This window comes from Phoxinus phoxinus (assembly GCF_949152265.1).
Source record: "Phoxinus phoxinus genome assembly, chromosome: 20".
In the NCBI taxonomy this organism is placed as follows: domain Eukaryota; kingdom Metazoa; phylum Chordata; class Actinopteri; order Cypriniformes; family Leuciscidae; genus Phoxinus; species Phoxinus phoxinus.
The window spans coordinates 19,393,426-19,407,452 of NC_136895.1; the positions used below are offsets into that span (position 1 = coordinate 19,393,426).

Genomic DNA, 14,027 nt, shown 5'->3' on the forward strand with positions numbered 1-14,027 from the left:
TATATAATAGTGTTTTATTATACTGTTCATCAGCTACAACACAAAACTACTTATTGACTGCCGGTATTGAATATCTATATTGGCACATCCCTAAGGCGTTGTTAGTTATCAAGCGGTGGTAGATGTCAGAGTCATTGTCAAAATGAAGAAATATGTTGTGCTGTTTGCTCCAGATGGGACGCCCTTGTCCTGGTGGCTGGACCGGGCGGGAGAGAGAAGGACGTACTGGGGTGGATTCCTCCCCGGGGTGCAGCAATGCGTCTGCAGCCTGGATGAGAACTGCATCGATATGAACCACTTCTGCAACTGTGATGCTGACCGCAACTCATGGTACAAGCCTCGCGTCTAATCCGTTTGCCTGCGTTGTTTGTCTGCTACACTAGTGATCTTTCGCATTCAAATCTCAGTTGTTTTGTTTGTGATCTGTTGAATATCTTCTCACCACATGTACAATATCAATACCCGTAGATGCTGAGGGCAGCCATGTGAACACAGCTATTGTTTGCTTGTGAACAGGGAGAATGACACTGGAGTTTTGTCCTACAAAGAGCACTTACCTGTGACCGAGATCTTGGTCGGAGACACAAACCGAACCGGGTCAGAAGCGATATACAGAGTGGGATCTCTCCACTGCTACGGGGACAGTACGTAAGGCATACAGCAAATATCAAGCTTCATCACAGTATACAAGTTTTATTTCGCTAAATATCTGATGGGCACCATATGCTATTTGATATGAGACAAATATTATAACACTGCCATTCAAAAGTTTTTTATCTATACTCTTTGTAGTCTCTTCGGCTCACCAAGGCTGCATTTATTTGGAAAAATAATAATAATAATAATATTGTGAGATTATTATAATTTAAAACAGCTGTTTTCTAAGTATATATAGTAATATAGTAATATATAGTAAAGTGTCATTTATTCCTGTGATCAAAGCTGAATTTTCAGCATCATTCAGTGTCACATGATCCTTCAGAAATTGATAATAATAAGAAATGTTTATTACAGTAATGTAATATTACTGTTTTTTGTTTTGTTTTGTTTTTTAATCAAATAAATGCAGCCTTGGTGAGCAGAAGAGACTTCTTTTAAAAACATCAAAAACGGTCAAAAGTTTTGGAACGGCAGTGCATATTTATCATTTCACTCCTCATCCGAAAAGAGTATTTGTATAAAAACGATATAATCGGTCTCCTCTGACCTCAGGGTTTCTGTGGAACGCCGCCTCCTTCTACCAGGAGTCGTCCTACCTGCACTTCCCCACGCTTCAGGCCGAGCTCAGCGTCGACATCTCGCTCTATTTCAAAACCACGGCTCCCTCCGGAGTCTTCCTGGAAAATCTGGGCACAAAAGACTTCATTAGAGTGGAGCTCAGCGGTGAGTCCCTTTATATTGATAGCTGGAGTGATCAAATTAATTTTTCAAATAAAGATCAGAAAAATGTCAAAAGATCAGCAATAGAGGATGAAATATGACCTGAACATGTTCCCTGACAGGTTTTGCGAGTTTCACCCGTCTCGCTAATGCTTCAGCAACACAAATATGGAGATAAAATGGCAAAACTCGCTCGTATTCATGCCATGTCATTAGTATTTGCAGCAAAGAGGAGAGGACGTAGACAATTTCAGTGGAAAGAGCAGTTTTACTGAACTGTGGCGCTGTGTTCCGCTGCCACTGAAACCATCAGCTGTGTAATTACTGTACACAGTTCACTGAGGCTGTTCATCTTCATCATATTGCCCGCCGTCGCCTTTTTTAGATATTTTCCCATAAGTATTAGGGATATTTTTTCTCCACTAAGAGTTTTCAGAATACATTGCTTGCATGTAAAAGAGGTAATTACAATATTTTAAACGTGAAAATTTAAACGGTCGGCCCAACTTCCTGTTTCAGGGCGGTGTTGCATGTCCCGCTGGACCTTGACTGCCTTGACAATAATTTACTATACTGTATATATATCACACACACACACACACACACACACACACACACACACACATATACTGTTTATATAAAAGAAACATTTATAATTGTTTAAATATTTAATAAATATTCTTAATCATATCAATAAATAATCATTGAATTTAAATAAACAAAATAATTAAATTATTCTATTTTTAGTAATTTATTTAAAATGAATTTAAATCGTTTTAATATTATGTAATATTTTTATATTTGTAATATTTTATTAAATATATACAGTTTTATGTAATGTCATTTTAATTTATTTTTCAAATTGATAATTGTTTAAACATTAATACAAATTCTTTATCAATACATAATCATTTAATTTAAATGAACAAAATAATTAATTATATTTTTTAGTAATGTATTTAAAATGTATATAAATATTTGTAATATTATATGTATTTTGTCCTTTATATTTATTATATTTTATAATTTAAATACAAAGTTTAATATTTTAATATTTAATTATTATTTATTATGTGTTTATATTATATAAAATATAAATTATATATATATATATATATATATATATATATATATATATATATATATATATATATATATATATATATATATATATACAGTGTGTGTGTGTGTGTGTTTGTGTGTGTGTGTGTGTGTGTGTACTAATTGAATGCACCCAAAATTATTTTTTATTATCAAAGAAAAAACTGCAATATTTACCTACATATAATAATAATAAAGCATCTGAATATTTGAATTGGGTCATTAAATTTGAGTCGTACATAAAATGAATCAAACTCTAACATACACATTTTTTGCTACTTAAGATTAAATATAAAACTGAATATTAAATGACCTGCAATCAGTAACTAATAAATAATTTCCACAAACTCCTGTCAGCATTATGAAGTGATTTGTCTGTTCTTCTCGCCCGCAGCCCCTTCTGTCGTGACCTTCACGTTTGATGTGGGCAACGGCCCGGTGGTTCTGACGGTGAAGTCTCACGTGCCGCTGAACGACAAGCAGTGGCATTACGTCCGAGCGGAGAGGAACGTGAAGGAGGCGTCGCTGCAGGTGGACCAGCTGCCCCTGCGCTTCCTGGACGCCCCATCCGAAGGCCACACACACCTTCAGCTCAACAGCCAGCTGTTTATTGGTAGGCACACAGCCATGAGTGACAGCAAGAGAATAATATCCCTGTGCCACAACACAGATGTTGTTAATAGGGTTTAAATGCAAATTTAAATTATCTGTTTTTTTGCTTGTGCATCGGAAACTTAAAACGACAAAACTTGTGTCTGTATTCCACAGGAGGCACGGCATCGAGGCAGAGAGGATTTTTAGGGTGCATCAGGTCATTAAATATTAACGGCATGACGCTCGACCTTGAAGAACGGGCTAAAATGACCCCTGGGGTCAGTTCGGGCTGCCCGGGTCACTGCAGCAGCCAAAACAGCTTGTGTCACAACAGGGGGAAATGCATCGAGAAAAGCAGCGGCTATGTTTGTGACTGCACACACTCTGCCTACGGAGGACCCAGCTGCAAGAAAGGTACGTTATTTTTTGTTTACGAATATTTTGACTTTTTGTGTCGGTCACTAACATTGGTCCAAAATCCCGCACATGACCACCACCACAATGTCGTAAAATACCAATGGGATTTTATTTAGGCGTCGACTTTCAATTAAAGAATTTTGTTTGGAGATAATTTATAAAGATTTTTTTATTGTGGATGTCGACTGTACACAGGTTACATATTCTGATGAAAAGTAACACGTTTTTAGCCAGTTTATGAGGCCACGGGCTAGTTTAGCAAAACTACCCTCCCAAAAAGATACATTTTTTGTGCTTAATTTTGTTGTACTAATGATAATGATGCGCATAATCTTTAGTTTTGGCGCCTACAGAGCTTAATTTTTTTTGTACTAGCATTAACAATGCTTCCCGTTTAATTTCGTCGTGCACAATCTCGATAGTTTTGCTGTTCAAGGGAACAGTTTGTCATCAAAAACAGTTCGTTTTAACTTTGGTATCCTCCTCGCTTCTCTACTCGCTCGGTAACCTTGATTTCTGAAGACGGCGCTGTGCCCACAGATTGCACCTGATCAAAGCTGAGCAGGATAAAACATGAGATATTCAGTGCAGTGCTGCTATTCTCTGTCAGTCTCGCTGTTCCGATGTGGCTTGCGTCCATGACCGTGAACCGTAGTTGTTTGGATGAATTTCGCTCAAAGGGCTGCAACCTGACCAATCCCGGCGGACCCTCCCTGCCCATCACGCTCAATGCTAAACCTTTCTGCTGTCAATACAGCCTTTATCACATTTGATCCTCTGATATGTCAGACAGCCGAGCCATTCAGCTCTCTGTGAATGAGACTTTCTTGGCTTTGCATTTTCTTTATTGGACTCCAGAGGGATGCTGTTTCTATTCTGATAATATTATGAGTAAATGAACACCGTGAGATGCCCAGGGGTCGGTTGCAGTCCAAGCATAATTTTGCATTCATTTAGAGTTAAATGGTTCATTTCCTCTGTATTTTCCACTCTGTCCATTCAGCACTGTGTCCTTGGTGTTCGACGGCGCGTTAATATGCTGATAGGGAAACAAAAACACGGCCAATCACCGTCTAGGATCTGGCCACAAGCGTTTGCGCCAATGTTTTCAAGTTTTTTTTGTGTGTTTTCTTTCTTTCCAGAAGTTTCCGTGTCTTTTGAAAGCGGGTCTTCGGTGACCTACACCTTCCAGGAACCGTTTTCCGTGATGCGCAACCATAGCCGCCAGTCCTCGGCTATCTTCGCGCAAAGCAGCAATTCACGAGAGAGCATCGCTTTCAGATTCCTCACGACTCAAACGCCCGCCATGCTTCTGACAGTCAACACCTATCATCAACAGTACATGGCCATTATTTTGGCTCACAATGGTACTAACATAATATTACTTAAAAGGTGCTCTAAGCGATGTCACGCATTTTTTTGGGCAACATTGTTTTGGTCTCATACAGCAAACATCTCCTCACTATCCGCTAGCTGCCTGTCCCCTGAACACACTGTAAAAAAAAACAGTCTTTGTAGACACCCCAGGCTCCACAAACGGCAACAAAAACAAACTGGGCCAACCCGCACCACGAAACATAACAAACAGCGTTCCAGCCAATAACCGACAAGAAGGATTTGGGGGTGGGGTTTGGGGGGTTAGTGCGCGGATGAGGAGGAGGGAGGGTCTAGCTAGCCTCCATTTTGTTTGACAACACTTCGAACGTCAACAAGAAGTGACGTCACCCAACATCGCTCAGAGCACCTTTAATATTGTCTATTACTATGATATTGCCATTACTTTGATGTATAATGTACATGATATATATAGGAATTTATATAACTTATTTTTTTGGGGATGTTTTTGCGTTCTCATCACATTGTATATGATATTTTTCTATTTTATGTTGTCCTGTTACGGCTGTTACAATCACAGTGTTGTATCAGCCAATCAAAGCTGTTTTTTGATTACCTTCAAACGCTAGATGATTATTACAACGATGGTGATGATTGGAGAGGAGCATCTTTTTCTGTGTTTCTCATATTTCAAAACAGCGGTCAAGCTAGCAATTACCCTCATCAGTGGGGAAGGAAATGAGCCATTCAAAGTGTGGTGTGCTGACTTGATTCTGTCTCACTTATGTCTCAAATTGCCTGCCTTTCTCGCGTCTCATTGGCATCCCACAGGGAGTTTGCAGATTTGGTATCGGTTGAACAGAGAGAAAAAGCCTGACATCTTTACCCCGACGTCTTTTAATTTGGCTAACGGAGAGCTCCACAGAGTCCAGATCCATAGAGAGGGAAGGGACATGTACGTCCAGGTGGGTGATGCCTATGTTTCAAACAACAAAATACATTTCATAAGAAATTGGCACCATAGTATGTTTTGTGGAACCTACTAACTTGTATAATGAATATTTGCAGTTATGTCAACAATATATTATTAAATTGTTGGTCCTCATTCATGAAAAATGCAAAAACAAAAACAAGACATTGTAGATAAAAATGGTTTAAATGTTCACAAATTCAATTTAAATGTATGCGTCGCATTCATGCACCAATTTACGCAAGTATGGTTTTACCCAAAAATTGCACAAATTCAATTAAAGATGCGGGACGCCTTCATGCAAAAATGTACTAAAGACTTTTCTGAACAATTTACACTGAAATTGAATTAAAGATGAACAGTAGGTTGCAGTCATGCAACAATTTACTTAATTTACTTAATTTTATGAGAAATTGCACAATGCAACAATTTACGTAAATTTTGTTCAAAATTTGCACAAAGATTTAACTTAAATTATGTGCGACAAATTACACAGGAATGGTTTTACAAGCAAGTTCGTGCAATCCGTGTTTTGCAACTCTGCATAATGTATTTAGTAACATTTTGCACCAACATTTTTATGTCTAGGTCACATTTATGTAAAATTGGTTTTACGAACAATTTGCAACAATTGAATAAAGGTGTTTTGCATTGTGCAACAATTTACAAAAATTAGTTTTTAAAGAAAACACAATCGATTTACGCTTGAATAGTTTTACAAAATAAATAACACAAGTTTGATTTTTCATAAGAATGGTTTTACACAGTTTACAATGACATTGTGTTCCACCCGTTTTTCAAGATTGAGTGCCGATATTGCTTTGGGAGAGTTGTAGCATAATTAATCACATTCCTCTCAATTGATTTAGATCAGATTTGTTTTTAGTCTGAGTTGGCTGATGATACATTGAAGTTTTGTATCCACCCTGGTAGCACAGAATTTATGAGCAGTGCTTAAATTCAAGGGTGTTATCACTTATCAGTATTCTTCACACAGTGTTGCAGATTAACACACATCTTTTCTCTCACACCAATAAAATATCTAAGTATTTGTGGAATCTTATGAATGTCACGCAGCATCTCTCTCTTTTTCTCTGGTTTTCTCTCTGTATCCTTCTCCTTCTTAGATTAATAAAGATACCAATCTGAAATACAGCCTCTCCACGGACAAAGAGTTGATCACGATAAGGTCTTTGACATTGGGGAAAGTCACAGGTAGGCGGTTTAATTAAACTCCCAAGATTAAAGCTGTGGGTGTGGGGCTACTGCTTAACTGACTAATTCACCACACCAAGCCAACTTGAGATAGTTTGATGGGCAAGAATCTTTCGCTTGGCACTATTTTTGCTGGTTGATGGGACAAATATCAAAGAACCTCCTGTCCACCGATCACAGTTCAGGTACCGTCTCATTATCGTTCTCAGGTCGAGCTGGTGTAGACGAGGAGGTTCTCCAGGCAGGATCGAAAGGTTTCATTGGTTGTCTGTCTTCGGTTCAGTTCAACCATTTGGCTCCTCTCAAGGCGGCCATATTGAATCGAGCCAGCTCGTTGGTTAGCGTTCTTGGTAACCTGGTAGAGTCAAATTGCGGAGAGCTGGCGGATAAGTCTTCATCCAGATCTTTGTCAGGTTGGTAAAGCTACCATTAGTATCTTACGTTTAAAAACAAATTAATGGGATCAGGTTACGGACAACAAATTGTAAGAAATGAACCCTACTGTGAGGTGAAAGTCACATTTTCATTTACAATAATCGTGGTACCAGATCATATGTAAACAGTTGAATAGGACATTCTAGAATCACACACAAGTTAAGTGAAATTGAATATCAAATAAAGATCCATTGCTGTGCTCGTCATACCAGAGTATCCTTATATATTAAGGAGATTTTATTTAATTGAAGCATAGTTATGTTCTGTTATGTTCTGTTATGTCAGAATTGTGAGCTGACTTTTTTGAGAAATGAAGTCAGAATTGTGGGATAAACTCACAATTGTCAGAATTACGGTATATGATCTCTCAATTGTTAGTTATACAGTCAGAATTGTGTGATATAAACTCGCAATTGCGAGTTATAAAGTTGTAACTGCGGAATATAATCTCGCAATTGTTAGTTATAAAGTCAGAATTGTGAGATATAAACTCGCAGTTGTGGAAAAAAAGTCGCAATTATCTTTTATTTAATTCAATGGCCGAAACAAGCTTCCATATAATGGCTCTATTATTATATTTCAACTTGTTACTCGCCATGAAAATAGCCAAGGTGGCTGGTATGACGTTAAAACAACAAACAACAGTCAAACCAACAAACCTGCCAACATTGTCAGGTTGGTATAAAGTCAACGTTCGAATTGAAGGTACAATTTAATGTATTTTCTCATTTTATTCACAGAGCACGCAGATACAGGAAGTAGAGGGAAGAAACTTCCGAACACTACCCAAAATGATTCTGCGGTAATTGGAGGTATGTGCTACTTTTCCGCTTCATTTTTTAAAAGCAAATTTGCAATGAAATCAAACCTTTTACGAATATTCACAGAATTATATCATGACAACTTTCGGTAAGGTATCTTGGAGGTGCAAAAGTTGACACAAAAGGTGTAGTCACATTAGGACAATTTTCACGTGCAAAAAAAGGTCCATTGTCCAAAGCGCAGAACTTGAACACGGGCCAAATCACGCTAAACCCTGAATCATGCATTCCTTTTGAAATGACTGGATTTTGCCCATGGGATTTCGGACTAACGGAAAAAGTTAACTGTCTGCGATTGCATCGGCACAAGCCCCACTTACTTATTCTGTCTCTCGTAGGTTTAATAGCAGCAGTAGTGCTCATTACCCTCTGCGCTGTGGCCGTGATGACCCGTTTCCTGTACCGCCATCGACACGAACGCACCCGGCAGCTGGCCACCGTCAAGGAGAAAGATCACCAGCCCAGGCCAGAACTCCGATACCGGGCTGAGTTGGACCTACACAGTGCCATGAGAGACAGCAGGAAAGAGTACTTCATCTGACCTGTGGCATACGAAACTCGTGACCCCCGCTGAGTCGCTGTGACCCTGTGTTGTGCGCCAACTCAGTGGACAGGGATTGGGGACAGGAAGTCAGCTGAGCCTCGTGGACACAGCCAGTGCCCTTCACTCTCCCAACCACTGTCCTTTAGCATCCAGGATTCAGGGAACAGAAAGTTCACAACACTGATACGTTGAATTATAGTGGTGCGCAAGCAGCGTGGCGGATTTTAACAGACCGGGTTCGTACCGGTGGTTCTTTGCTGCAGTTTTAGACAAAATGTTCCCAAGAGTTAGAAGATCAGGTGGCTTCAAAGCTCTGAAGCCGTTCCCAAACATGGCCTTCAGCCCTTCGCAGAGAATGGAGAATCAAACGTTTGAAGCGACTCTTTTGCTTTCAGGGCTAATTATTTAACCAGACAACAAAGAGATTACAGAATCGTTTGTGTGCGCACACATGCGAATCACTCTGGCAGAAAAACAAACACTCGACGGTCTCCATTCTGTGGACCGTGACCAATCAAACGGCTCTGGTGCTGTACTAATCCGGCACGAATGGTCTTGTTCAGCCACGGGCGAGCACAATGTAGTGATGCAAATAAAGTGGGTGATGTTACCAGTGGGGCTTTTTCACTTCCTCTTTCCTTTGCTCTGTTTCTACATTCACTCTTGTTTCCTTTCCTAAGGACTAATTGAAATGGCATTCACGATGCGTTTAACCTAACAGTCATGTGACGAATCTCAGAGTGAAAGAGCAGGAAATAATGACTTGTTTGTATCCTTGTATCCTCGTGAAAAGTGGGTACTACGGGTGGTTGGAGGAGCTGGATTGCTGATGTCATCTAAAAAGGAAGCGGAGCAAGTTATTTCTTCTTCTTTTTTTGTATTTGGAGTAATTTGAACCAATGATTCATTCGAAATTCAAAAAGACCAGGAACCATTTCATTATGGTTATGTGATATATCTCAGAGTGAAACTGAATATTCAGAAAGAAATAATGTAGAGTGGGATGTTGTGTTTTGTTTTATTCAACCAGATTTGATTGGATTGCGAAAAATAGGCTTAAAAATTGGTCGATATTTTTCTGCCACACATGGTCTTAGGGTTACATCAGCAGAAAAGTGAAGTGGTATCAGATATGGAATACATTACAAATATTGATATGTGCACAATAAAACCAGTGACTTTGTTTTAAAAAAAAATAGGCATACATGGTGTCAATTTCCATTTAGACTAGTCCTTAAAGACCCCATGAAATGATTTGACGCAGTTCCCTTTCCTGCACTGACTTATTTCCTGTTGAAACAGGAAATTGAGGCACGATGTATCAAAGGGCTTGTCCTTAATGCAGTAAACTAAAGGCTTTGACTATTTCATGGCTAAATCATGATTTTCAACTGATTTTGCTAAACAATGGTAGCTAGTTGGTATCTGGGGGGAGGGAAAATATCAGTCTAATGGATTTTATTGGACTCAAATCTGTGTAGTCCAAGATCAGTCTTGCTCTATTTTGAAAGTAGATGAAGAAATGTGAAATGCGTAGAGGTGCTAAGCATTTATTTAGTAAAGGTGTGCTAGCATATAAACACCCTCAAAGCTAATATATGTGATCTTACAAGCCACAGAACTCCAATTTTGATTTTTATAGGGTCTTTAAGGAAAGTTATAGGGTCAATTTAGATTTTATGTTGTCTTTATAGTTTAGGACTCATTCGTACGGGGCATCTGTTTCTGGTGTTATCGCTCTATCACATGCTCTTACAGATTTTCTTGTTGGAAGTGCATGTCTGATGCGCCCTATAAGGATGTCCCAGGCCCTAACACGACCCCTAAAATCTAAGGTCAGTGATTGGTCGAAAAACATGTTGTTCCAGAACCAAAAAAAAAAAAAAGTTGTTGAAATGATGCTCTTCTTGCATAAATCACGTTCATTGGGTCTCAGTAACATTTTTGCATTGTAAACTCTCAGCCAACCCTGAAGAACTTGAAATAAGCCCTCAATGTCCCATACAACCGAGAAGGTACATTTTCTTTCACATTTACCTGTGTAAATTTTCATATGCTGTTAAAAAGTGACCGCAATGTCTTTTCTGGGAACAAAATGTTCCCTGTGAATCCACTGAGGAGAAGTTTCCGCACTGAAGTGCATCACACCAGTCCACAGTAAACTCTTAGACTGGGAATATGAGCATTCATTCTGTACTGGTGGGACCTGATTTTATTTCATTATATTCCAGAGGAACCAAGTAATGGAGTCAAAATATCATTCACTTCCTTTTAAAGGTTGCCAGGTCTTTCCCGTATGAACCTCAAAATATGTCTTAGATCATATTAAGATTTCTTCCTCGCCGCTCTGAGATATAATCTAAATATAATTGGTTCCCGGACTCAACATGATAAAAAAAAAAAGAAAATGTTCTGAACAGGATAGTATAGGAAAGGGTCAAGATGTGCAGATTCCTCTGATAATACCCACAATGCAGCAGATCGAAGCTTCGAGGCGGTATCTAATCATCGCCCCACCCAACCCCCTCATTTGTCATTTTCAGTGGCGTCAGGACAAAGAATCAGTAATGCTAGATATTTATCTAGCCGTGATCTATGTAAATGTCACTCCCGCGATGGAACAGAGATGATGGATCCTCTCTCAAACAGCCCTGGGCTCAGAACTGAGTCCGATTTACAGCTAAATCCATCTCAGCGTGGATAAACACCAGCCGGAATGTCGTACCACGATTGGCCCGTTCCTCTCATTAGATTTCAGTGCGTCTCATGGAGGTAATGAATCCTCAATCTCAGATATTCATGCCTCCGAAACGGACGCGAAGCGGGACGGCTTCCCGAGCCATTTTAGCAGCTCGAAGGAAGTTTAAGATGTGATGTAGGTTTTTTTAATTACACTGCACATCACTAGAAGTACAATGGGAACTTTTTTTTAATGGTCGCAGTAGGCTACATCCAGAAGTTAAAAATGCAGGGGACTTTTTGGGAAATAATTGTTATAGGCCATTTTAATAGCTTGATTTGCCTTGAAATTGAAAAATATATATATAATCCCCCAAAATTATAGAAAATTTGGTTAAAGTCCTTTTGCATATTGGCTTATTTTAATATTTATCATATTATAGTATTTATTAATTTACTTTTATTAGCATATTTTCAGCTTTCATTTGTTTTAGTAATTTATATATATATATAGGCCTATATTTTTTTCCAGTTTTAATCAGTTTAGAACACTGTAAAAAAAGTTGCTGCCTTTTATTCTGTAAGTACAATGTACTTGGATATGTACGCAACTTCAACTTAAATGACGTCAAAATGACCTAACAAATTAGTTGAATATTGTATAACTTATATAAAAAAAAGTTGAAGACTGCTTAACTTATTTTGAGTTAAAGCAATGAAAAAACATATGTTGTCATAACTTGCTGATCATATAATTTTTTACAGTGAACTTATTTCAGGTAGTTGCCATAGAAATATTTCCAATTTTCATTTCTTTGTGTTTTTTTCGAAAAAGTATGTTGCATTTGTTTCAATTATCGAAAACTTTTTAACAGTTTTAGTTAACAATAGCAACACTGCACATGAACATCACAGGCTATAGTTGGATGAAATATTGACTAAATAAAAAAAATAAAAAATTATCTAGAACATCTTGCCCATTTACCTGCTTTTCATCAAATCATTTAGTACTATTGGGTGAACATTGTCGCCTACTTAATATTCATGAGCCACTGTTGATAAGGTTCATCAACTCGTTCCTTCTCCAATGATATCTGAAAAACGTAAGTTTCCACAAGGTGTGACCTGTTAGTATATCTTAGCCTTTGTGAATTTCCACCGAATGCAGGAATATGAAGTAGTAGCTGTTTTCGAAGGACCCAGAGTATTGTGTTTGTAGCCGTGGCAGTTGTGTAATGCTGTTTTGTAGATGTTCGCTGAAATTCGCAGAATTCACCAAGCTGCTGTCACGTAATGCACACGGCTCTCTTCCTCCATAACAAGCCAGAGCGTCCGGTACACCAGAAAGCACTAACAAATAACACCTTTCACTGAGGAAAAATCTTATGTTGTTATCCGAACAGTCTTGGTTACAAGACATTCTGCTGAATGTCACGGGTCTGCTAGGATTCCTAGAACAAAAACAAAAAAAAAGACTGCAGTCAGTTGCCTAAACTAAGTGCATTTAAATCTTTGGTGCCCTTTATATTAGGTGTCTTTAAGTATGTACTAACATTTAAATGAATCATTTGATACAATGCACTTATTGTGTACATGCATGTTTTAAAAATACCTCAAATTAATTTCTGTAATTACATCTACACTGGTGAACCTACTTGTACCACCAAACCTTAACAGTGTCCCACCTCAATAGTAGTAAAAATGTTTTGCAATACAATATGAACGCAATAAGTACATTGTACTTATTTCCCTATGTAAGCACATAGTTAGGGCACCTAATATAAAGTGTGTCCAAATCTTTTATTAACATGAATCACTGACTATGTTATGGACTATAATATACACTAATGACTGACTTATTTTAGGCTTGTTTTATATGGTTAGAATTATACAAGTGTATTGTAAATAAATGTATATTTAATAATAAAAAACAGAGACATTTTTGTAGCTTTATGTGGTACATTTCTGTGTCTTGCTTTCTTCTAACCACAATGTTTATTGGTAATGGTTATGTTAGAAAAGATCTTGACATGCATTGAGAATCTGTCTCGGCCTTGACAGGAACAAACAATGGGTTTTGTTCTTGTGGGTTTGCGTTCATTAAGCAAGTGTCAAGTGTTAGAAATGGTTGCTTTGGAACTGTATAAAGATAAACATGGGGTTTATTTTGCACTGGGTGAGTTATAGTTACATTTTGTCTGAACTTTGATCCTGCTTGTTTTGTAGCTCAACAGGCGCTGGTCAACTGTATTGGTGTGAATGTTCAAAATAACTGTTTTTGGGAGAAATATTCCTAAAATAATGTATCTGTCCTTGGTAAACGTGAAATGATGTGACGTGACAAAAATCATAGCCAATCAGAACATATTTGCGGTTTAAATTACAGCTATATGGTCTTTTGGACCAATGAGATTTCACTGTGGGAGGAGCTACAGCCATGACATGGCAGAAGTAGAGACTTAAAGGGCCGTTCACACCAAGGACGAAAACTATAACGATATAGTTATAAAAATCGTTCTCAATATTAAAGAATAGC

General features: G+C 38.1%; 1 protein-coding gene across 1 annotated transcript in view; it reads left to right on the forward strand.

Moving 5' to 3' along the window:
• The window catches only part of cntnap5b (contactin associated protein family member 5b), a 67,020-nt gene extending 55,816 nt beyond the window's left edge, over positions 1-11,204 (forward strand). Inside the window, exons 14-24 of the mRNA XM_079593979.1 lie at positions 174-330; positions 517-644; positions 1,213-1,383; positions 2,876-3,094; positions 3,250-3,489; positions 4,635-4,859; positions 5,659-5,792; positions 6,925-7,012; positions 7,222-7,425; positions 8,188-8,259; positions 8,607-11,204. Of these exons, the coding sequence (XP_079450105.1) occupies positions 174-330; positions 517-644; positions 1,213-1,383; positions 2,876-3,094; positions 3,250-3,489; positions 4,635-4,859; positions 5,659-5,792; positions 6,925-7,012; positions 7,222-7,425; positions 8,188-8,259; positions 8,607-8,809 (1,841 nt within the window). The 3' untranslated portion in view covers positions 8,810-11,204. The remainder of the gene's footprint in view (positions 1-173; positions 331-516; positions 645-1,212; positions 1,384-2,875; positions 3,095-3,249; positions 3,490-4,634; positions 4,860-5,658; positions 5,793-6,924; positions 7,013-7,221; positions 7,426-8,187; positions 8,260-8,606) is intronic.
• The last annotated feature ends 2,823 nt before the right edge of the window (positions 11,205-14,027 follow it).